The following is a 23,658-nucleotide window of genomic DNA, read 5'->3' as shown; positions in this document are numbered from 1 at the left end:
TCCCTTGCACTCAGGGCTCGCCTCCTCCAGGAAGCCTCCCTGGGCTGCCCACACCTGGTCTTCGCCAGGATTTTTGGCCTTCGGGACGTGTGGGTGTGCACTTTGCCCCCAGCGGACAGACTGCATGCCGCGGTCTGTGCTGGGTGTTGGGGACACAACAGAGGGCGGGGCGTGGCTCTGCCCGTGAGGGCCCTTAGGGGAATGCATTTGGTGTGCGTGGTGAGGGCAAGAAACGTCCATAGCAAAGCCGCACTGGAGACCATTACGACTGTTGTCACCCACTGGGTCTTATTTGGAAGGACTGACCCTCCCAGAGACAGGGAATAATATTGAGCAACTAAAAAGCGTCTGCAGTCTAATTGGCCCTAGAAGCTTCAGGAGTTTAAGTAAGAACTGGCCTTCCCCACTGCTGAGTCCCTGACCCTGGGGATAGCCCGGGCCAAGGGCCACCAAGCCCCAGAGAGAAGCCGGCCTTGGCCCTGGTGACAGCTCCCTGTAGGTTCCCTCTGTGGGTGGCACAGTGACACTTGCCCCCACAGAGCTGCCTGAATATCTGGCTGTCCCTGGATTTCTGTGTCTGTGAATCATATTCTGAGCCCCGAGCCTCATTTGTAGGTAGAATTAAGAGACTTTGTAAACGTACAGAGTACTGTTTGGGGGAAGCAGGTATTAACTGAGCTATCTGATCCTTCTTTCAGAGACACAGAGTAGTTCCTGTGCTCAGATGAAAGCTGTCCCCGTGGAAAAGGACAGCTCGGGCGCCAGCCTGCCCCCGGGCGGCTTTCCCGAGGAGCTGGGTGGCAAGAGCCCACCCGCTGGCTCCTACCAGCAGATCAGCTGCCTGGACGGCGTCATCAGGTGCGGCCACTTTCGGCCCCCGCCTCTGTCGTCGTGCACTCTGGGGGCTCCCGTGTCACATGAAGCCCTTCCCGGCCCCCCGTGCAGGTATCTGGAGAGCTGCAGTGAGGCTGCTACCCTCAAGAGGAAGTGTGAGTTCCCGGCGAACGTGGCGACGCAGAAGGCCGGTGATAAGCGGAAGGCGGTGGCCGGTCTTGGGCCGCATGGCACAGGTGACTTGGCCGTTCGAGCTGCGGGGGGTGTGGTAACTTGGATGCCCGCTGTGGGATCAGGTGTCCCGGAAGGCCTGGAGCCCCCCTCCCTCCCAGGGCAAGTCTGAGGGCTTCAAGGACACAGTCTGTGGGTGGAGGCTATTTCTTCAATAACCAAAGTAGCTCCAAAGTTAGCAGCTGTCTCACAAGCTAGACGTAAAGGTGATCTGGGACTTCGAGACGAGGGTCCTGTCGGGGCTGCTGGAGCTGGAGGACCGGGGGCACGTCACATGGTCGTTCTTGGGCAACATGGTGTCTCAGCAGAGCACCGGCCTCTGAACGTTGCTGCAGCCCTACAAGCCAGGTTAAGTCCCAGGCCCCTCAGACCCTGTGAGTGTCGCCGGTGGTCATTCCGAGAGCCAGAAACCGGGTGTCCCGTTGCTGACAGAGCACGAGCTGGGCAGTCACACCGTGAGGGACTGTCTGTGCCCGAGCTGTGGGGAGAGCGCTCAGCAGAGGGCGGGCCCCTGGCTGCCTGTGCGGCCTCTCTCCACGGGCCCGCGGAGGGGGTCCGGGCAGAGGCCCCTGACCCAGAGGACCTGCGGCTGCCCGGTCGCCCGCCCCCTTTTAGAGGACTCGGGACGGGAGAGGTGTGATTCTGCCCGTTTCAGAATTTCCTCTTCTCGCCCCGGGAATAAATACCTGCCGACAGACCGTCACCTGCCGGGTGTGTGCGGACCAGGTGGGCCCGTGGGCGTTGCTGCGTCCCACAGACGGTGCTGGTTCTGATCTGAACGGTTTGCTTTTATTGTACGTTTGTGTCTGTGTCCTTTCTGCCCCACAAAGAGACGGCCTCACCCTCCGAGGTGAATAGCCACGCGGAGGTCAGCGCGCACTTAACCTCGCTGACGCTGCCCGGCAAGGCGGAGAGTGTGGCGTCCCTCAGCAGCCAGTGCAGCTACAGCAGCACCATCGTCCACGTGGGCGACAAGAAGCCACAGCCGGAGCTAGGTATGCGTCTTGGTTCTCGGACGATGCCGAGGGTTCTCTGACTTGAATGGTAAAAATGGGGTTTTTTTCATTAAAAAATTTTTAATTATTTTTTTTAACGTTTATTCTGAGAGAGAGTGAGTGTGAGCAGGGGAGGGGCAGAGAGAGAGAGAGAGAGAGAGAATCCTAAGCAGGCTTCATGCTCAGCAAGGATGGAACCTGACCACAGGCTCAATCTTAAGACCCTGGGATCATGACCCGAGCCGAAATCAAGAGCCAGACATTTGGCTGAGCCACACAGGCGCCCCTAAAAATTTGAATTTTTGGCTGCCCTCTTAAAATTTTCTTTAAGTTTGTCCAAGTGCGAAAGAACCCTAGCACTGCCCAGGAACGGAGATCAGGAAATCCCGGAGCGTGAAAAACAGGTGGGGGGTTGGGGAGGGGGCGCGCCGCACCTGTCCCAGTCCCGGTTGCTCTCTGGCACCACCTGGTGGCAGGTGTCTGCTCAGGCATGAACAGGGAAGACGCTGAGGTGGTTCTGAGCCTGGGCCTGTGGGGGGCAGGGGGGAGGCAGGGGGACTGAGTAGGGATCCTCGGGTCCCCACCCCCTCCCCGTTTGAGGACAGGAGCCAGCACAAGTCGTACAGCACTGAGTTAGCTTCTTCTTCAGAACACCCGTGAGTGAAATGAAACCCAAAATTGTTCTTTTCTGGGAAGAGAGAGACAGGAAACAGTGCAGGTAAGAGAGTCGGTGTCCAAACCCCTCTTTCCGGATGGTCAGGGGGTTCCACCTGCCCCTGTCCCGTCACGGCTGTCACGCCTGAACCAGGATAGGGGTCATGCGCTAGCTCTGTCTGTGGTGCTCTAAATGCTAGGGACTAGGAGCGTCTCCGACGTTGAGCTGAGCCCCGAGATCCCCCACGTTTCCCTGTGCTTAGAAGTCTGCTCCTGGAGCCGCCCCAGGCAATGAGACTTCCGTCATGGACTTTCGTCTTTCGTTGTTAGCCTTCTCAGGGCGCTAAGTGAGCTCACCGTGGATCTCAGCTTCACGAAGGATTTCTCTTCAGAGATGCGGGGTGGGTTATCCATTGTTTTAGCCCCCGGGGCCCTTGCACAGCAGAGGTGCCGTCTCGTGTTACAGAGCTGGTGGAAGATGCTGCGAGCGGGCCCGAGTCCCTGGATGGCCGGCCCTGCGGCCTGGGCGCGGAGAAGGACCCCCTCCGGACGCTGGGCCTCACCAAGGAAGTGCTGGCCGCCCACACCCAGAAGGAGGAGCAGAGCTTCCTGCTGAAGTTCAAGGAGATGCGGAAGCTCCACGTCTTCCAGTCTCGCTGCCATTATTACTTACAAGAAAAATCCAAGGGGCAGCTGAGCGAAAGCAGTAAGTGGCGATACCTGACCTAGAGGTGGATTTCTAAAAGCTTCATATTCTTGGTGGAATGGGGTCCAATGCTTCTTTCGAAGTGTGAAATGTCCCCGGTTTGGGACCCCCGCGTTTGTGAGATACGTGTTGGAACTTGGAGGCGATGCAGTCTCTTGCGGTAGAAACAGGTGTCCTCTCGGGTCCCTAAGGGCACAGTGCCATCGAGAGCAGCGATAGCGCCAGGCTGGCCCCCGTGGAATGTGGGATGGGCCCGTTGCAGCAATGCCACGTCAGACGTTCTCACTGGGTGGCTGTGAGGGGCAGGGGACCCCACCTGTCCGCAGTACTGACGGGGCATGCGGTGTCAGGCTCCTGAGCGGGGAGGAGCCCCGGCTGATACCCTTCTCCTCGGGAGATGTGCCCTCCTGGCTGGTCTGGCCTCAGGGCCGGAGGACAGCCCCTGGTTGTGCAGAAAGCTGCCTTTTGGGTTGAGAGCCAGCGGCTGGTTGAAAGGCGTGGGGGGGAGTCAGATAGACAGGGCTGGACTGATCAGAGACACCACGCTTTCCCTGGGTCCCCCAGGCCAGGCACGGGGATCAGAGCTAGTGGGCCCAGGAGACATGCACCACAAGCTCCCAGCTCCCACCATCTCTAGGCAGACACACCAGGGTGAATGTATAAGAAGTAAAAGAAGCTGATGCTCTCTAGAATCGTGTCTCTTCTACTCTGTTCCTTTTCTCCTTCTTCCCCAGACTCAGGGTGACTGCCAGGCCATAGAGAATCTCTGTGGAAATGAGAAGAAGGTGTCACCTCCCACTGTGGGCAGACCCACCCTGAGGGCCTGGCTTGGTGCAGAGTTCCAGCTCCCTCTTGCCCGCTTGGCCCTGTTTTTGCAGTGCACAGACTATACAGCTGTCCACAGCAGCCCTGTCTAGACCCTGATGTGTTATCCCAGGAGCCCAGTGCTTCAGCCGCTAGTCCCACCAGGGGACAGATTTCCTATAGGAAGAACACCAAACAGAGTCTGAATCCCAAAACCCCCGCCCACTTACCACTTTGCCTTAGACTGGCTGGTTTGTCTTCAGCATGGAGCAAAGGTGTGGACCACACCCTGGCACAGGTGTCCCCGCGTACCCGCTGCAAAAGTCCCAAATTACCCTAGGTGACACGAAAGGAGACGCTGAGGTTCCTGGGACCCATCCCAGGCGTGGCATGACACTCCGACCCAAAGTCCTGCTAGCGCACCAGGCAGAGCCAGGGGTGGTGTGGGGATGTGCCCAGGGTCCTCTGGTTGCCAGTGCAGACCTCCCGCCTTCTAAAGAAGGCATCATCTCTGCAGCACTGGTCGCCTGATAGACCTCCGCTCAGGTGCAGTCCGGGCTTTGTTTGACAGGTGAGGCAGGAAGTCTCTTGTTTTAAGGAACAGTAGTGATAACACTTGTAAAATTCAAAAATAAGGTTTGATGAGATCAGTGGGTCTATCCTTCAGGTTTCACAGACCAGTGTCAGAGAACAGCATAGATTCAGCAGCCTTTTTACTTCTTTTGGCCCAAATAAAACCTTCTAAATACTACTTTTCATCACTATGATTTTGCAAAAGAAGGGACTTTTTAATAGCAGAAGGAAACAGGCATGTGATCTTGTAGTTAAGGGCAGTCTTAAATTGGTTGACTCTGGTTTCATGAGCATTTTGCCCTGATTATTTCACTTCACCAAGGGTCAGGGGACACCTTTACGGAGGCCCCAGTGGGCCCCAGGCTGACATCTGGAAACCCCAGACTGCTGAACTAGGAGGTGCCCTCACGTTTCTAAACTTCTACAAGTCTCCAAAAACCAACACAGAGGAGTCACATAAACACTTACATCTTAACTCTGGTGGGTTTTTTTTTTTTCTTCCCATTATTTTAGCCACCCCTGGACTAAGAAATGCCTCTGGAATAGACTCATCTTGGAAAAAAACCGGGAAGAACAGAAAACTGAAGTCCAAACGGGCCAAGCCTCGAGATTCCTCCGAGAGCACCGGGTCTAGGGGGCTGGCGCCCCACCGGCCCCCACTGGTGGGCCTGAACGCCACGGCCTGGTCGCCGTCGGACACATCCCAGTCCAGCCGCCCCTCAACGCCCTTCCCTGACTCCATGCCAGCTTACTCCCTGCCAGTGTTTCCAGCCCCAGGACTCATGCCCACGCCGGGGCCGGTGGCGGCCACACCCGTGGCTCCCCATGCCAGCTTCGCAGTGCCCACCGTGCCCATGGACACTCAGCACCCACCGTTCACTGTCCCCTTGGCCCCCCTCATGGCACTGGTGTTACCCAACTATTCCTTCCCTACGGTGACCCCCAGCCTGCCCCAGGCCTTCTTCCCAGGCCAGCCTAACTTCCTGCCCGAGATGATCCCTGCCTCGCAACCTGAGCTCCCTGGTCGGACCTCACCCCCCAAACAGCCGTGCACGTGTCCTCGGGCAGAGTGTGGGCCACCGGCATCTCGTGCAGCCACCCCAGCCTCCCTGCCATCCGCTTCTGGGCCCACGGGCAGAGCCTCCCCTCCGCTCTTCGAATCCCGGGGCAGCTCACCTCTGCAGCTCAACCTGCTACAGCTGGAGGAGGCCCCCGAGGGCAGCGCCGTGGCCGCAACAACGGCAGGGTCCTCGGAGACCACGGCGGCAGGGCCAGACTGCAAACCTGGCACGGCCTTGGACCGGCAGCCAAAGCCTTCGCCAATTGTAAGGACCCCTCCCCCCCCCCACCCAATGTTCCTTCTCTAAGGCGGGCGCCACACGCAGCACGGCAGGGGTGGGGCAAGCCCGTGTCCTCCCAGATGGGGGTGGTCAGACACTGTGGCTTCTGCCAAACTCTGTTTTGACAGAAGTATTCATGCTAGAAATTAACATCTTCCAGTTAAGCGACCCTATCAGAGTAGAGCACTGGGAGCTCTTCATTGTCTGGGGATCCGAACGAAGGAGGCTGGGTTGATGGACGGCACAGGCAGGGTCCAAATAGCAGCATGTGACTTCATGCCTGGCCAGGAGCCGCCTGGAGATTCTAAACCAAAGTCCGATGATAAAGCACAGTCAGCCTAACTGCCAGAACGAAGGCTCGTTGGGGGGGGGGGGGGGGGGGCAGGGGCGGGGAAGCTGGCAGCGGAGGCACCCTGGGTGGACGTAGAGGCGGAGGACAGAGCTCTGGAACCAGGCGGCCGGTTCCCTTCCTCCCAAGTCCTAAGGGACGCCAGTGTGCCGTCCTCACTCGATTAATGAAATTGCAATTGCGTCTCCAAAGAACCGCTTCTGTGTTCTGAATGAGCTTAGGCGTGTGGTAGTGTTAGCGAGGCCGTGCAGTCCACGGGCGCCCCGAGGGGGAGCTGCACGGGGCCCCCAGAGGAGGACGCACAACCTCGTGAACACAGACTAACTTCCCCAGTGCGTCCCTGCCCTCCCAATTCCTGTTTCTGGGGTCCTGGCCTCCCGTTCTGGTTCTGAGGACGGAAGGGTCCCGGCTGCTGCCAGGCCTCGGTCCCAAGGCCCCGCCCCCCAGGCCAGAGCCCCACCCACGGCGAGGAGCAGCCACCTGGTGCTGCTGAGGCAGTTCCCCGCTCCCCAGTCTGCACTGGTGGAAGGCCAAGCGGGAGCTTTTCCCTCAAGGATCCTGGAACTGCTGTCTTTGGTGTGACTGTCCCCAAACTAAGGTTGATTAGAAGGCATTCATAGACCACTGGCGAGCATGCTGCCGTAGTCCCAGTAACCGCGGGACGCATTCACTGGGCCTTCTTCGTTGGCATGTGAAGGAAGGGCCAGCGATCTGGGGACCCCGCTCTGCCGTGTCCCTGGTGTCCCTGGTTGGCCTGTGCACACAGTGCCCTGCAGCTCCCCAGCCCCACCCGGTCCATCCTGACCGCGCTATCTTCTCCCTGTTCCTGAAGCACGAGGAGCCCACAGACGCGCCAAACAGCGATGCCCTCTCCACGCCCAGCGGCCTGCTTGACCTCTTGCTGCACGAAGACCTGTGCTCGGCCACCGGGTCGGCCCTGTCTGGGAGCGGAGCCTCCGATTCCCTGGGCTCCAGCTCGCTGGGCTGCGATACGTCTGGAAGCGGAGCAGGTACGTTGGTGACCTGGGAGCACCCGAGTCCTGCGGGAGTGGACGTGTTTTAGTTGCCTCAATTCAGGGCTTTTTTGGAAGATGGTCTCTTGATGTACCTGAGGGCATCCTCAGCTTTTCCCGACCTCAGGCCACGGTAGCGGGTGCGGACCAGGTCCCGACAGGCATCCAGCTGGCCCTCCGAGCGGCTGCCCAGAGCCCACAGCAGTTCACACCCGCAGGCACGTGCCCCTTGCTTCTGCCCCAGCTCTGCCCGTCGGCATGCCCTGCACCTGTTTGCTTTACACTCTCCTGGCATTGCAGGCCTCACCCCTGCTGGCTCTTTAGGACCGTCCCTCCGGCTCTCTGGGCTGCTAGGAGGCCTGGTGGTGTTCGCCCTGCCAAGGGAGCCCCCCTTATGTGAAGCTGGGGTGTGGGCTGCACGCCTGAGTGGCGAGGATGAGCCCGGTGTGCTGTGGAACTCCGTAAGGGGCACAGCTCACTCCACAAACTGAGACCCCTCCCCTTCCCCCCCATGGGGTTTCCCTTCCCCTTGCTCTCTGGCCTCGCTCCCCACGGGAGGCTCACTGGAGAGCGATCCCCGACCCAGCTTCTCTGTGGCCTAGCCTCGTCAAGGAGCAGGGAGCTCTTGGAAAGAAGACCACACTTTCTAAGACCTAGCCCCATCTGGACTTCTCGGGGCTGGCCCTGGAGGGAAAGAATCACCTCCATGGTGCCAGCTGGTATTCCCCCAAAAATTTGAGGACCGAAAACGGGGGGAGGAACATCCACCAACCTGGGCACTCACCGCCAAGTAAAACTCTTCAGCTCCCCAAAATTGCCGTTGCCTTGTACACGCGCGTCACACGAGGTTTAGCGTTGTGTCAAAAGCTTTGACTTGCCACGTTTTGTGTTTTTAAAGGCAGTAGTGACACGAGCCATACCAGCAAGTATTTCGGGAGCGTGGAGTCTTCAGAGAATAGTCACAAAGCAGAAGTGAAGGCGGACGTGGAAGAAAGCAAGCACTTCGTCAAGTACGTCCTCCAGGACCCCGTCTGGCTGCTGATGGCCAACGCAGATGACAGCATCATGATGACGTACCAGATGCCTTCCCGGTAACCACTCGACCTTCTCCTAGGGACTTGGGATCCCCCACCCAGTCGGGGGGACTTCCCTCTGAAGCCTCATCTCAGATTGAGTTGAGTGCAGCAGACAGAGAAGCAGGGTCACTCCGGGTGGCTCTGTGGTCCCACAGAGAGCCATCTGTGTGGACAGTGTGCCCCGGAGCCCTGCAGAGTGACCTCCCATGGGCTGTGAGGAAGATGGGCTCCCGGCCACCCTCCTGGGCGTCGCACTCAATGCTCACGAAGCATTTGTGCCAACGTCTGTCTCCCTTCTCTGTCGCCCGGCAACCCTGTGGGGTGGACGGGGTGTGTCTGTCTTAGAGATGCCGAAGCCAAGGTCGAGGTAGGTGAGCAGCCCTCGGCCACCGGCTGCTCTGCGGTGTCTGGAACTGGGCCACCGCAGTGACTGCTTGTCACGCTGTTCTAGTGAACCGTCATGGTCCCTGCCCCCGCGGAGCCCCAGGGTGGGGGAAGCTGGGGAAAGGAGGATTAAGGCTGGGGCTCAGAACAGCCCGGCCTCTGTAGGGGGGTCACTGGGGCTCTATTGCCGGGGCAGTGTCAGGGTTTGCAGGAGGCAGAGGAGTTATTCCGCCAACCGCCTTAATGGCAAGAGTCTCCAGCTGATCAGCTTGTGCAGGTAACCAGCTCCCGTGTCTAATTCAAAATAAAACCAGGGAGCCTGGGTGGCTCAGTCAGGTATGCATCTGACTCTTGATTCTGGCCCAGGTCATGATCTCACGGCTCATGGGTTCGAGCCCCACGTGGGGTCCACGCTTGGCGTGGAACTTGCTTACCATTCTCTCTCCCGCCCTCTGCCCCTCTCCCCTACTCATGCTCTCTTTTTCTCTCAAAAATCATAATAATAATAACAATAATAAAATCAAAATTGTTACTCAGGTTATCATTTTAGTAGGAAAACTATGGATTATTTACTAGGGAGATTAAGTTATCTTAAATAGGGTAATTTATTTTAAACAAAAAGGAAATTTGCATGAAACAAAATCACCTGAAATTATACTAATATGGAAAGAGTCGACCGAAAATGAGTGTGTGAAAAAGAACACCACGAAAATCCCTTATTAAGACATTCTGAATTGCCTAACTGAATGTTCTCTGAAGGAATTTGGAGACCGTCTTGAAGGAGGATAGGGAGAAGATGCAGCCGCTGCTGAAGTCCCAGCCCAAGTTCACGGAGGGCCAGACGCGGGAGCTGCAGGATGCACACCCCTGGCTGCGGGAGGGCCGCCTGCCCCCCGCCGTGGACGTCACCGTAAGTCACAGCACGTAACGTCGCATTAAAGGGCACTGCGAGGGGGCCGCTCCGTACTGTCTTTGCTAGTGTTCTGTAAACTTAAATCTCCTAGAATTTGAGAGCATTCATTAATGACAACGAAAGACCCCACGATACCGTTAGTCTGAGGAACTTTCTTGTAACGGCTCTGCCACATTGCTCCCGAAAAGGCCTTCTGAAGGTTCAGCCTCAAGATCCAATGCTGAAATTGGAATGTTTTTTCTTTCTTTCAATTCTGTTTTCCATTAAAAACGAAACAAAACAGGAAACAGGAAGCTCTGCTCCTACCATAAACCCTCACTGTCCCTGTGGACCATTAAGTGGCCATAGGAACAGCGCTCCCACAAGGCCACGCGCCCCCTCCCGCGGCTCCCGGAGACATACCTGCGTGCCCATCCCTGCTCCCCGCTCCCTCCTGAGCCCCGGGTCCCCTGCAGCCACTCATTTCGGGGGCCCGGTGTCCTTCCGTAGCTGAACCCGTGGCCAGCCCTGTCCTCCACCTTCAGGATGGGAACCGGCCACTCCCCATCACCTCCAGCGTCACCCCTGGGTCCAAGCACGATGCTTCTTCAGCTGGATCTTCCCAGTAGCCTCCCTGCCTCATGTCATTCCCCCGGTCCCCGACAGTCACATCCCTGTCAACGGGGCCCCGTCTCAGTCCCAGTGCTGCAGAGCCATAAAAATCTGACATCTCTTGGTTTCTCCTCCCTCACTCTCTGCACCACATGGGCCTCTCACCTGCCCCTGAACGCAGCAGGCAGGCTCCTGCCACCGGGCCTTTGCACCTGCCCTTCCCTCTGCCTGGAACCCCCTCCTCTTGGAGGGGGCTGCTTCTGGCTTCTCTCACGTGGCTGCTTCTGGCTTCTCTCACGTGTACCTTTCACACGCCACAGTATCGGTTGCCTACTGCTTCGTGTCAGATGACCCCAAACCTTAGTGTCCTAAAACAGTAAACACTAATGATCTCCCACTGTTTCTTTGGGCTGGGAGTTCAAAAGCAGCTGGCGGGGAAGCTCTGGCTCCGTCTCTCCTGAAGATAAAGGCAAGATGTTGGCTGGGGCATCTGTGGTCATCTGAAGGCCAGAAGACCCCCTTCCCAGGAGGCTCCCTCCCATGCCTGTCAAGCTGGTGCTGGCTGTGGGCAGGAGGCCTCAGTTCCTCGCCACACAGGCCTCCCCACACAGGGCTGCCTGGCTGTACTTGTGGCCTGGCACCGGATCCCCAGAGAGGACAGGAGGAAGCCACAGGCCTCTTGGGCCCCACGATGCCCTCCATCACACCATCACCTCCTCTTTGCTGGAGGCGAGTTACCAAGTCCAGCCCACATTTCGGGGAAGGGGAATGAGGCTCCACCCTCTGAGGGAAGGGTCTCAAAGAACAGCCCTCCATCAGCCACCTTCTCTGGCCTTTTCTAAAGGTCCAGCGTATAATAGGACCCCCTCCACGTGCCTTGTTCCGCGTCCAGCTAGACTTTCATTTTGAACACTCTAGGGAACCCGCCTCACTCTGTTTATTGTCCCTCTTCCCCTACGAGGATGTCACCTCCACCGGGCAGGGGTTTTCATCTTTGTTCACTGGTGAGTCCCAGCGCTCAGGACGTGTCTGACGCGTAGCAGGTACGCAGCAGACAGTCGGGGAATGAGACCGTACATCGCTGATGCCCCATTTCCCAGATTAGGAAACTGAGGTTGGCGAAGGCAGTTATACTGGGCCTCGATCGACTCTGGCCCCACAGGCAGGAAGAGGAGGAGCTGCGACCGAGCCTGAGTCTCCTGGCTTTGCCTCACTGCTCAGATAAGGGCTGGACTCTCCTCTGGCCTTGGGGGAGGGGGCAGCGCGGCCCCAGGGGGGCAGCTGTGGCCTCCCCGAAGAGCAGGCAGGGTCCCAGCAGCCCCTCAGAGGCGCCCCACGACCCACCCCTCCTCTAGCAGCCGCCCGGCCAACCCCTGGTCACCTGCACCTCCTCAGATTGAACTACACCGTGGTAACGAGGATGTCGTTTTTGTTACTGAGTTGACATTTTTCCTTTTAAGGAGTGTGTTTACTGTGAGAACAAGGAAGAAGACAACATCTGCGTGCCATACGAGGAGGATGTTCCTACTCTGGGTCTCAGCGGAGACCCAGACACCAAGGAGGAGGGAAGTGGAGCCCCCTTGAGTCGCAGAAGGGAAGAACAGACCTAAGTCTGTCCTGGCCCCGCCCCCCACCCCGGACAGCCGTGATCTGCGCCAGAAGGTGCTGGGAGGAGAGGAGAGGTTTTCTCACCTGTTTGTCATGAAGTGGACAGATATGCTGATGTCACTTTTTTTATTTTAGGGGGAAAAAACACATGGTTTTCTGAAGGGGCGATTTAAAACCGGAGGGTGGGAAGGGTCTGGGAGGAAAATACATTTTTATATTTAAAACATACCTACGGAGGTTGGGAGGCCGGCAGACAGATTTTCAGTATTCTTTAACTTGAGAAAGCCTGAACCCCCTCCTTGCACGTGTCAGGGAGGTTGTCCCAGGGCTCCCGGAAGTCTGTGGACTCGAGGAGGCTTCTCGCCGGTCCCTGTGGGTGTCGGGAGGCATCATGCAGGCTGCGACAGACAGCGGGGAGCCTCCCCAGCTTGGCGCGGGTCAGATCAAATTCTGGCCTCTGGGGGCTGCTTTTTATCTAAATTATCATTTAGTCGAACTAGGTGTTTTTAAAAACATGCCAAATGGGGATCACAGCCTCTCCCGATTTTCTTTCGAAGTGTTTCGCATTAAACGGCTTGAAACCTCCTCTGGCAAACCAGCAGCTTCGGCTTCAGGTCCCATAGCGGCACACATTTCAGCCTGATGTAGCTTGTGTTTGGGGTGAACGGCGTGGAGATGCTCACTCGGGACCAAAGAGGCCCAGTGGCTTGTGTGGCCGGCTCCACCAGACTAGCACACGCTCAGAATCTCCTGTGTATTTCTACAGTGTTCTTGTATCCTTTTCAGACCGTGACCAAGAGGTAGATAAAATATGTGCTTGATTACCTCCGTGGTGACTTCCCTTTGCAGACCAGGCTTTGATCGCCACCCAGAGGACCATTCGTACTGGTTGGTCCTTTGTTGGGAACCTCCCAGACCGGAACTCTGGCAAAGAGTAGCCACTGACATCGCGATCTGGTGACCGCGTCTGCGTTTTCCAGGGTGCCACGAGCTCACCTCTCCCACCGTGCCCTGGGCTGGGGTGCCGGCCCTCATTCTTTTCATGAGCCTGACCTCACTCGGGGCAGCTTCCGGTCTCTGCAGTGAGGTCCCCCGGTGTCACCAGCACTTTCAGGGCAGTGGGACACCCGGGGAAGAGTGAGGCCTCTCTGTCTATCTCACCAAACCTCATGTGGCACCATGCACCCCCAAGATTTGAGGGGAAAAGTCGTATAGGTCCCTGGAGTGTACGGAAAGTTACCACAGGTGAAACAATGAACTTAAAATTGGACTGAGTTTGTAAAGACGGAAAAGAAAGCAGGCTTCCCCTTGTTCTCTGATGGAGAAGGGGCTCCTGGAGTCAGCCTCCCTGTAACCTGCTTGGTTTTCAGTCTTATGATTGGATATGAATCCCGTTTTCCATAAACTCAAATGCAAGAATACTGTGGGGTTTTTTTTGTTTTTTTAATTTATAAAGTAACATCACCTTCTCCTGCCCAGAATGAGGTAGTAGCCTGTGCGTTTGTGTGGAAAATAGAGGCTATCAAACCCGCCTCCCGCCTCTGAAGTCCGATCGTCAAGGTTACATGTATGTTACGTTAACATACAGCCGTCCAGACGTTCTCCACTGCTATGAATGTTTACCCTCAGCATTGTTACCGTATGATTCGCGCCCATTGATTGTTATTAACCGCGTAGCCTCCACACGTGCTGGAAAGTTGACAATAGGAGCATTTTGTGAAATTGTTTACACGATGCCGCGCATCGAGATGTGTTTCCTTTAGTGTGCGTGCTTACACAGGGGTTATAAAACTTTCTCTCGATTTTAAACTGAGCCTTCTTTTTAATCTGTTCCTAAACAGACATGTAAATACGCTCTCCGTGTCTGTCTCATGACTTGGTAAGCCTTGCCGGACAAGTGGTTTGTCCATGCACCCACCAAACTTTCTTCACCCAGTGCAATATGTTTGTTTACTGCTCGTGTCTTTTTACGACTGTTTTGCTTTTTAGAAAATCGGTAAATAAAGCAAGTATATTTTTTATTGTTCCTTGGGTGTATTTTGAATGTAGCACAGAGCAATCACAATGGAGATCAAAGATTTCCAAAAGGTGTGTCTCAACAGAGAACTCCAGAAATGCGTGTTCGGGACAACTTCTGTCACAGAGGCCTCCCTCACCCCTTCCGTTGCACAGCTGGTCCCTTCCCGTGTGTGTGCGCGTGCGTCTCTCTTACGTGCATCCTCACCACATGCTGTCGCACTGCCCAGTGAAGTCTTAGGATGTGAACTTCATAAAATGTAGATCTAATCATGTAATCCAGCGCTCCCATGGGCTTTTCACTTGCAGATGCAGGGGTGAGGCTGCTTGGCTCAGCCCCCAGCTCTTCTCCACTCCAAGGTGACCCCAGGCACCTCCTCTGTTTCTCTTGTGCCCTGCCCTGGGTGTCTGTCCCTTCTAGGGGAGCTGGCCGTGCGCTGGCCACAGGGCCAAGGGCAGAGGTCTGAAGGACGCCAGCCAGAGAGGCTTCCTGTCTCTGTCGGAGATGATGGGGCAGAGCCACCCCGTCCCCTCACTCCACACGCCCTGTCCTTCTTTCCACAGTGATGGAGCCGTGTGGGGCCCGGGCAAAGCAGTGGGGTCCTGTTCCCCACTTCCTCCCACTTTTCACACCAGGATCATGAGGAATGGAGCAGAGACATGAATGGATCCTGGACCCAGTGCCCAGCTTCCCAGAAGCTCTCTGAGCAGGAGGGGGAGGCTTGAGTCCCTGCCTCCTGGCTTCATGGTGACAGGGGGGACGGCGTGGGGGTGAGGGAACAAAGGCAAAGCCCTCCCAGTAAGCACAGAGGCCTCTGCAAACTGGCCTTAAATGGCCAGAGAGGGCTGTTTCACCAAACTGACTGCCTTTGGGGACTCTTAATTGCATTTTTATTTACCATATAACCCCAAAGGCACCCCCCCACCTTTATTTCCAGACCAAAAGGAGCTTCTCCAAGCTTTCTGGGCTGATTGCCCACAAGGGGCCTGAATGTCCATAGGCTGGCTGCTGCCTTTGTTCCCTGGGGATTTATGGCCTGCCCCCCCTCCCCTGCCGCTAACTGGTCCCCCTGTGGCCACCACAGCCCTGCCCAGCCTCTGCTGGCCTCTGTTCCTGGATCTGGGGGGATCAAAGGGCCCAAATGCTCAGGAAGTCTGTGCTCAAGCAACCTTTGAAGGTAGGATCAGTCCAAGGGACAAATGGCAGGAAATGGGTCCACTAGAGGAGGCTGTGCAAAGGAGAGAGAGAGAGGGCCTGGTGGCCCAGAGATGGAACAGCCAGGCTTCTTGGAGGAAAAGGCCAAGCCAGCCAACCAACTAAGGGAAATTGAGGCTAACTTCAAAGATGGGGCCTTGGGCAACTTCTGGTCCAACCAAGGATTTTGTTGACTCCTATACCCTGCTCTGTCCTTGTACCTCAGGGTATTTGGTCACACTGAGGCATATCCTAGCACCTAATTTCTCCTTCCTTCAACTCTAGACAGTGTTCCTCAAACCCCACCTTCCTTTGTAAGACAAGCTTTTTGAGGACCTTCGCCCTCCCTTCAGCCTCCTCCCTTCTCCTGACAATAATCACCTATCCTTTTGTTTTTATAAAGTCAACTTTATTTAATGTCCTGTAACCATAATAAGACTTTCTTGCCTTCTCTACAGATTGATCCTAAATGTTGAGCCCCCATGAACAGTGTTATATTGTTGTGACTGTGGAAGAATTGTTAGCTTCTGAGTCAGTCAGTATGTTGAGATCACAGTTCTCTTTGGGAGGATCTTTTTGTTTTTCCTGGAATTACTAGTTGCTTCTCATTTTTTGCTTGGACTATCCGCCTTTATCATGCCTTCCCCCCCAAACCCATACTCCATCTAATCAAGTGTTCTATTGATCTTTTCCCAAAGGCCTCCCCCAGAGCACTGACCATCCTGTTCCAACATGGACTGCCTCTCATGGAGAGCATTCTAAAATACCTGTTTGGTCTTATTCAAACAATACAAGGGATAAGGGGAGGCATATTCATCAGACCACAAGAAATAGCACTGAGTTTATTTTTTAATATCTCGGGTTCTCAAAGTAGGGGTGGAAACATAATTGTAGTTACTTGGGGGTCTCCTTCCCTGGAGTGATGTCTAAGTGATTAAGAACAGTAAAGTCACAGGCCAGTTATGTGCTCTCTTGGGTTCCACACTGAACCCCCTCCCCTCCCCTGTCAGCCCCACCACTAGGTGTAGGGAGAGAAGGGCAGTTGGGGTTCTGAGCAGCCAGATGAGGGGGAAGGAAGGAAGAGAGCTGAGCTTTCTGGCATGTGGAGGAGACCGAGAACAACAAGGGATGACTGAAAGAAAGGAGTAGGTTTCTACCTGGGTGAACAATGCTGGGCTGGAGAGGTCTTCGAAGACTGCCCAAAGAGAGGCAAACAAGAGGCTGAGTGTGGACAGGTGAAAATCAACAGAAGAAACTCTCGGGTACTTGTAGAGGTCAGTGAGGTGACTTTGGGAAACTGCAAACCTCTCATCAAACTAGCCTGTCTATAAAGGTCCTTCTGGTGAGGAGCCCAAAGTGAAATACTCACAGGGAGGGCTGCAAGATCCACCTTCAGGTGGCTGGGGTGGGGGATATCTGTGGCCTAGTCCTACCACCCACTACACTGCAGTCCCTGGGTGTTTCCTTCCCCTGCTGCTTTCCAGCCAGGCTTGGGGCATCCCCTCACCCTGCCTATCCACCCGGGCTCTGCCGAGGCCCAACTCTGCTGGAGGTAGATAGGAGGTCCTAGGTACCCTTGATGAGGGATGGTTAGAGCTTGGAGGGGTGCAGACCAGACCCTGACAATCCCAAACCCTGGTGAGTGGTTCGGGACTGGGTAAAGGCAGGACTACTGCGGGGCAGGTGCACTCCCACCAGCAAGAGGAATAAGGAAGCAGAGACCTAAACAGTGAGGAAATAGACATTTGAAGGTGTTTGAAGCATTCCAGGTGGAAGGCTCGGTGGGTGCAAAGGCCTGGTGGCCAGAACCCATCTTGCCATTCCAGCTTTGCTGTGCTGTGAAGGTTACCTAGGCCGGTGGAGCAGGGAACAGGCCGGGATCCCCAGGGTGCTGCCCCAGGGCGCGGGCCCCACCGACCATTCACCCCACCCGCAGGGAGGCCAGTCTGGCAGATGGGCGGCCCGCGGTGGGGGCGGCGGTCGTCTGGCGGACACAGGCTCACCCGCCCTCCGCCGCCGGACAAAGCGGGCCTAGACAAAGGCGCGGCCAACACCTGTCGCTCTTGGCTCGGCCCCCGCTTTTCTCCACCGAAGCGGCTGCAGCTGCCAACTGTCATGGGCATCAAGTTACGGGGACCAGACGGCGACCTACGCGAGCCTGGGCGAGGGGAGGGCTAGGAGAAAAGGGAGCCGAGGGGGAGGGGTGGCGGGGGACGAAGGAGACTGCCACAGGGAGGGAAGCCGGGACGAATGAACGAGAGTGGGGACCAGGGAAGGACGGGCGAGGAGCGGGGAGGGCTAGGAAGAGTGGGCGCGGCGGGGAACCAGGGCAGGGTGTGTGTATGGGGGTGGGGAGGGGGAACTGGGAAGGAGGACAGGGAGATCAGAGGGGGACAGGGAAGCGAAGGCGATTAGGGGGACATGGAGAGCTCACGGGGACAGCGATGATGCTTAGAAAAGAAGGGGCGGCTGGTGGGGGCGTGGTACCAGAGAAGGAGCGGGGAAAGGGTGACCAGAGAAGTAGCGCCCCGAAGAGGAGGGGCGGTGTCGCCGGACCCGCCCCACTAGGATCCCCGCGAAGGCGGAGGGCTGTGTCGAGGGTCGAGTCGGGACCCACACTTCCGCAAAAAAGTCAAAGGAGTCCTGGGGCCCGCTCCCAACCCCGCTACCCCATGGGTCTCTATCTCTCCGGGGTTCCGCAGCTATCCCAGTCCGGACCCTTAGACCTTCCCAGGTCCAGAGACCGCGGCCTTGACTGTGGTTCTGCCCTCCACAATCTAGCACCCCGACACTCGGGCAGGAGCGCTCCTCTCCGGAGGCACCTTGCACGAACTAAGACAAGTGTGAAGGCACGAATGAGCTCCTGCTCCCACGCACAGCAGACCTGGGGGCCCTGCTCAGGTAGGGAGGAAAACAAACGCACCCCCGTCACAGCGCACCGGGTCACCGCCCCCTCGGGTGCCCCAAGCCGCTGGCGTTGCGCGGAGGCCCGGCTGGGGGCCCCGCCCGCCGGCCACGCCCCACCAGCTGCCTGTGGACCCCGGCGGCGGGGCCGGACAAAGCGCGCCGCTCCCATTGGCCGCGGCGCGCCTAGAAGCCGGCGGCTCCAGGGCCGCGCGGCCAATCCGTGCATTGAAATGCAAATAAGGGGCTATAAAAGGGGCGGGGCCTCGGCCGGCGGAAGACGCGAAGGAGCGAGGGCTGCGGCGGCCCCAGCGGCGCGCTGCGAGGGGCGCGGGCGCTCGTCGCGCTTGCGGCGCTCTGGGCGGTGCGGGTCATGGCTCCGCCCCTGGCGCCCGGCCGGGACCGTGCGGGCCGAGAGTTTGAGGACGCCTGGGAGACTCGGGGGGACCGCAAGGTGCGGGCCGGGGCCGCAGGCGGGCAGGCGGGCGGGAGGCCCGGGACCTGGGCTCAGTCGCCCGCTTCCCGCAGGCCCGGAAGCCCCTGGTGGAGAAGAAGCGGCGCGCGCGGATCAACGAGAGCCTTCAGGAGCTGCGGCTGCTGCTGGCGGGCGCCGAGGTGAGCCGGGCGCGCGGGCCGGCGGGCGCCCGGGGGCTGCTGGGCGGAGAGCGGGGGGCGCGGCCCTGCCCGGCCTCACCGGCCCCCCACACGCCCCCCGGCGCTCCCGCCCGCGCAGGTGCAGGCCAAGCTGGAGAACGCCGAGGTGCTGGAGCTGACGGTGCGGCGCGTGCAGGGCACGCTGCGGGGCCGGGCGCGCGGTGAGTGGCGGTGGGGCGCGCGGGCGGGGCGCGTTCGCCCGGCCCGCCCCCGCCTCGGAATGGGGTCTTCCCCGCCCGGCGCCCCGGTACAGCCCGCGCCCGGGGCTCCTCCGGGTCTCCTGGGTGAGCCCTGTCCCCGCGGGCTGGGACGGGCCTGGCCACCGCAGTCGCTGCTTACCGGACGGGGCGCCGCTCTCTCCCTCCCACCCCCGGGTGCAGAGCGCGAGCAGCTGCAGGCGGAAGCAAGCGAGCGCTTCGCGGCCGGCTACATCCAGTGCATGCACGAGGTGCACACGTTCGTGTCCACGTGCCAGGCCATCGATGCCACCGTCGCCGCGGAACTCCTCAACCACCTGCTCGAGTCCATGCCTCTGCGCGAGGGCAGCAGCTTCCGGGATCTGCTGGGGGACGCCCTGGCCGGGTCTCCGGGAGCCCCTGGGCGAAGCGGCTGGCCCACGGGAGGGGTCTTGGGGTCCCCTCTGCCCAGTCCTCCGGGCCCCGGGGACGACCTGTGCTCCGACCTGGAGGAGGCCCCCGAGGCTGAACTGAGCCGAGCGCCTGCTGAAGGGCCAGACTTGGTGCCAGCAGCCCTGGGCAGCCTGACCGCTGCTCGCATAGCCCAGAGCGTCTGGAGGCCTTGGTGACTAACGCCAGCCCCAGGTTTGCAAGGGTGGGTGTGGCCTTCCCTTGCTCTGTTCCAGCCTCCCTGGGGACAGATGTGGTGGGGGCAGGGGCCTGAATGTCTCCCAGATTTGCCTGCCCTCTTCCTCCAGTGAGTGGGTTGCAGGGCAGTCCAGGATGACCAGCCCATTCAGGCCCCTAGCCCTGTTTCTTAAGCGAGTATCTCTTGGGGACCCCCCAGCCCCGGGTTGGGTGGAGGGTGGGAGCTGCAGGCCGCAGGAAGAATCCTACAGAGCTACCGCGGTTCTCCGGGACTGCAGGTGGCCCAGCCTTCCCAGGTACTGTGTGGATATGGGGGCAGAAGTGCTGAAACCCTCCTCCGTGCCGGGCACTAGTGTCGGGGACAGAGGGAGACCTCGGACCCTGGCGGCCCTGGCCTGAGCAGAAGCTTGAACTTGCCACTTCATTCAGGACACGGTGCATTCATTCAGGACACAGGAGGCAGGTGCATTCCCCAGCATTGCCAGTCCTCTGCCAGACAGAAGCAAAGCCTCCCTGAACGCCTTGCATTTAGCACACTTGGAGTTTGTGTATTAGGTTACCAACAAGTGTTCCAGTCTTATTAAATAAAGGATTTTGGAGAGTTAGTTACCCTTCAGAAGTATGACTGATGTGGTGTCTTTACTGAGTCTAATGTGTAAATACTAAACTAAGGAAGGGCATTTTTCTTGTATCTAATGCTGGTGGATGTTTCTAAAACCTCTCACCCTTTGTCAGCAAAGTGAGGAGTAGAATGGTGGTGGAGACGAGACCCCCGTGTGACACTTCTCACAGGGGATGGTGCGTCCACCTCCCTGGGAGATGGATACCACCGGCATGGGGTTTGTCTCCAGAGTAACTAAGCACCAGGGAAACAGCCTGTCCCGGGACCATTCTCTGGTACATGAGCTCCTAGGGATAAACTCACTCCTACTTCCTAGCCATGTGGTTTGGAAGTTTCTTTCAAAGACCTGTGTCAGGATCCACGAGCATGACGCAGACGTCAGTCTCCCCGTGTTAGGTTGTGGGTTGTCACTCTTCCTGACTAGAGGGAGCTGCCCCCAGTGCCAGGCAGTTCAGGGACACGGAGACCCACCCGGTGCATGGCTTGAAGTCTAAGCGCCATGGCTCTGGGCAGCTTGGGCTGAAGATCAAACTGCGCCCAAGAGGCCAGGAGCCTTGGAAGGAGGGCGATGGGATGGCCAGTTGGGGAATGGGGAGCTTGCCCTCCTGGGCTGGGGCAGGGCCTGCAGACAGCACGTGGTCAGTTGACAGTCACTCCACAGGTAGCCCAACCCAGTCGTCTCCTGCTCCAGGACCCAAAGCAGCTTGGGTTGCCAGTGCCCAGACTGGGGCTGAGGTGTGTCGACTCAGGATTGTCACCTGGTTGTGCGCCTTTGCTTCAAGAACATCTTTCTCAACAGCCCTTTTACAAAAGCCCCCCAACAGGTCCTGCCCACCAGGAGGGGGGGGTTCACATTGGCTCCCCTCTGGTTCAATCTCAGATCTCAGCCACTAGCCTACATAACCAGATGCACCTTATTTTTATACAAATATATTATTTATTTATTTTTTTAAATTTACATCCAAGTTAGCACATAGTGCAACAATGATTTCAGTACAGCCCTTAGGGCCCCTGACCCATTTAGCCCATCCCCCCTCCCACAACCCCTCCCGTAACCCTCTGTTTGTTCTCCATATTTAAGAGTCTCTTAGGTTTTGTCCCCCTCCCTGTTTTTATATCATTTTTGCTTCCCTCCCCTTATGTTCGTCTGTTGTGTCTTAAAGTCCTCATATGAGTGAACTCATATGCTTTTTGTCTTTCTCTGAATGACTAATTTCACTTCACGTAATACCCTCCAGTTCCACTCATGTAGTTGCAAACGGCAAGATTTCATTCTTTTTGATTGCCGAGTAATACTCCATTGCATATAATACCACATCTTCTTTATCCATTCATCCATCGATGGACATTTGGGCTCTTTCCATACTTTGGCTGCTGTTGCTAGCACTGGTATAAACATCAGGGTGCATGTATCCCTTCAAAACAGCATACCTGTATCCCTTCGATAAATACTTAGTAGTGCAATTCCTAGGTCATAGGGTCGTTCTGGTTTTAATTTTTTGAGGAACCTCCATACTGTTTTCCAGAGTGGCTGCACCAGTTTAGATGCACCTGATTTTTAGCGACTGGGGATGAGTTGGTGGGATGGGGTCGGAGAGGCAGGTCCGTAGGAGAGGTCTCAAGAGGGATGGGAACATTATTCCTGGGATTATTTTAGCTGTCCCAGACAAACTGACATAGGAGGTGTCCACAGAGACACAGATGGAGAGCAGGTCCCCCTGCAAAACCTCTGTTGCATGTGGCTTCTAGCAGCACACAAAGGCCACTGTGATGAGCTCTGATGCCATTGGGGGGGACTGTTTTGAAGCATCAACTCCTTCCTCTCATATGCACACTTGTCACATTCTCCCAGAGGCCCTGGACTCACTAGGCCACGGGACTCACTAGGCTGAAGAAGAGGCTAGTGCTTTCAGAACAGCTACATCCCCTCTGGAGGCTCGAAAGTGAATCCGTTTCCTTTCCTGTTCCTGCTTCAGACGCCACCGACATTCTTTGGCTGGTGGCCCCCTTCCTCCAGCTTCTAAGCCAGTAACAATGCATCTACCTTTGTGCCTCCCTCTTCCTTCTACTTTTAAGGCCCCTCATGATGATATTTGGGCCCACCTGGACAATCCAGGAGACTCGCCCTGTCTCAGGGCCCTCAATCCTTAATCAGGTTTGCAACACCTCTTTTGCCATGTAAGGTGACACACTCACAGTTTCTGGGAATGACGACACGGACATATTTGGGGGACCATTATTCTGCCCAGGCATTCTACCTTCCATCAAGACACGGTGTGGTGCCAGCCTTCCACAGAGCCGTTGGATTCGGTCCCCTCCGACCTCTCAGGGGCTCTGCTGCATCACTAATCCCTCCTCCCTCTGGATCATTCTACAAAGCTGTAATCTCTCCGTCTGGAGAAAGAGGAGACACAATCCCCCTGGACCTGCCATCCCTGGTTAGGCTCTGCCTCATTTTTCTGCTCTAAAGCAACATTCCTTAAAAGCACTGCTTACACTAGCTGTCCCCACTTCTGCACCTCACTCCCCTTCCCTCCTCTGCAGCCAGGCCGTTCTTCGCCTCCGCTCCAAGGAACCCGCCCTGGCCAAGATCTCCAGCGAGCGCTTCCAGACCCGGGGATTCTGTCTCAAGTTTCAACTTGCTCAGCCTTCTTCCAGTGAAGCACTCCTCCTGGGGTTATCACTCCCTCCCTCCAGAAAGTCCACTTCAAAAACCCCCAATCCTTCAGGCCGTCACTGGCCATCCTCAGTCTCCTTTGCTGACCAACCTCTGAATGAGGGCATACACGTTCAGGACTCTGTGTCCTTCCCTGTCACCCCTGCCCTGGCCCATTTGGCTTGTTCCATCATGTTACCTTGATGCAAAGCCCATCTCTATCCTTGTCGGCCCCTCTATCCTCAGGTGCACTCAACACCTCCACTCAGACGTCGGGTGCGCATCACAAACCATAGCCAGAGCACAGCCGACTCGCAGCCCCAAACGCACCGTCACTGCGCCAGTCGTTGCCCCTTCACGGCACCCCATGGACTACGGACGATAACCTATACAAGCCACACTCTTTTCCTGTCACCTCCCCTCCACTCAATCAAGTGCATGAGCCCTACTCCAAACTCCAGTTTCCAACCGTCATCTTTCCACCGGCAGAGGGCTAGGCACCCTCATCTCACCTTTAACCTGGACTTGGGCAGCAGGCCTAACTCGCCTCCCCACTCCCACGTGGGGCGTCTGGCAGCGGCCTTCAAGGCCGGACCAGAGACCAGCTGCCTCCGCAGATCCTCCCTCCCGCAGTTCTGCTCTGGCCTCGGGCCTTGGCGAGCAACCTGAGAGCGGGGGTGCGGCCAGTCTCGCTCAGCGCCGAGCGCGGGGGAAAG

General features: G+C 57.3%; 2 protein-coding genes across 2 annotated transcripts in view; both read left to right on the top strand.

Moving 5' to 3' along the window:
* Positions 1-14,097, top strand: part of PER2 (period circadian regulator 2) — a 31,059-nt gene extending 16,962 nt beyond the window's left edge. Inside the window, 9 exon segments of the mRNA XM_045481939.1 lie at positions 699-858; positions 946-1,070; positions 1,896-2,060; positions 3,181-3,420; positions 5,311-6,122; positions 7,319-7,496; positions 8,398-8,590; positions 9,719-9,869; positions 11,924-14,097. Of these exon segments, the coding sequence (XP_045337895.1) occupies positions 699-858; positions 946-1,070; positions 1,896-2,060; positions 3,181-3,420; positions 5,311-6,122; positions 7,319-7,496; positions 8,398-8,590; positions 9,719-9,869; positions 11,924-12,073 (2,174 nt within the window). The 3' untranslated portion in view covers positions 12,074-14,097.
* A 4,358-nt stretch (positions 14,098-18,455) lies between these two features.
* On the top strand, positions 18,456-20,283 carry HES6 (hes family bHLH transcription factor 6). Its single transcript, XM_045481938.1, has 5 exons — positions 18,456-18,640; positions 18,715-18,801; positions 18,920-19,001; positions 19,221-19,661; positions 19,935-20,283. The coding sequence occupies exons 1-4, from the start codon at positions 18,560-18,562 to the stop codon at positions 19,643-19,645; spliced, it is 675 nt and encodes a 224-aa protein (XP_045337894.1). The 5' UTR covers positions 18,456-18,559; the 3' UTR covers positions 19,646-19,661; positions 19,935-20,283.
* Positions 20,284-23,658: the final 3,375 nt, after the last annotated feature.

The sequence above is a fragment of the Leopardus geoffroyi genome, chromosome C1, assembly GCF_018350155.1.
Source record: "Leopardus geoffroyi isolate Oge1 chromosome C1, O.geoffroyi_Oge1_pat1.0, whole genome shotgun sequence".
Lineage (NCBI taxonomy): Eukaryota > Metazoa > Chordata > Mammalia > Carnivora > Felidae > Leopardus > Leopardus geoffroyi.
This window is presented reverse-complemented; position numbering and strand designations above follow the sequence as displayed.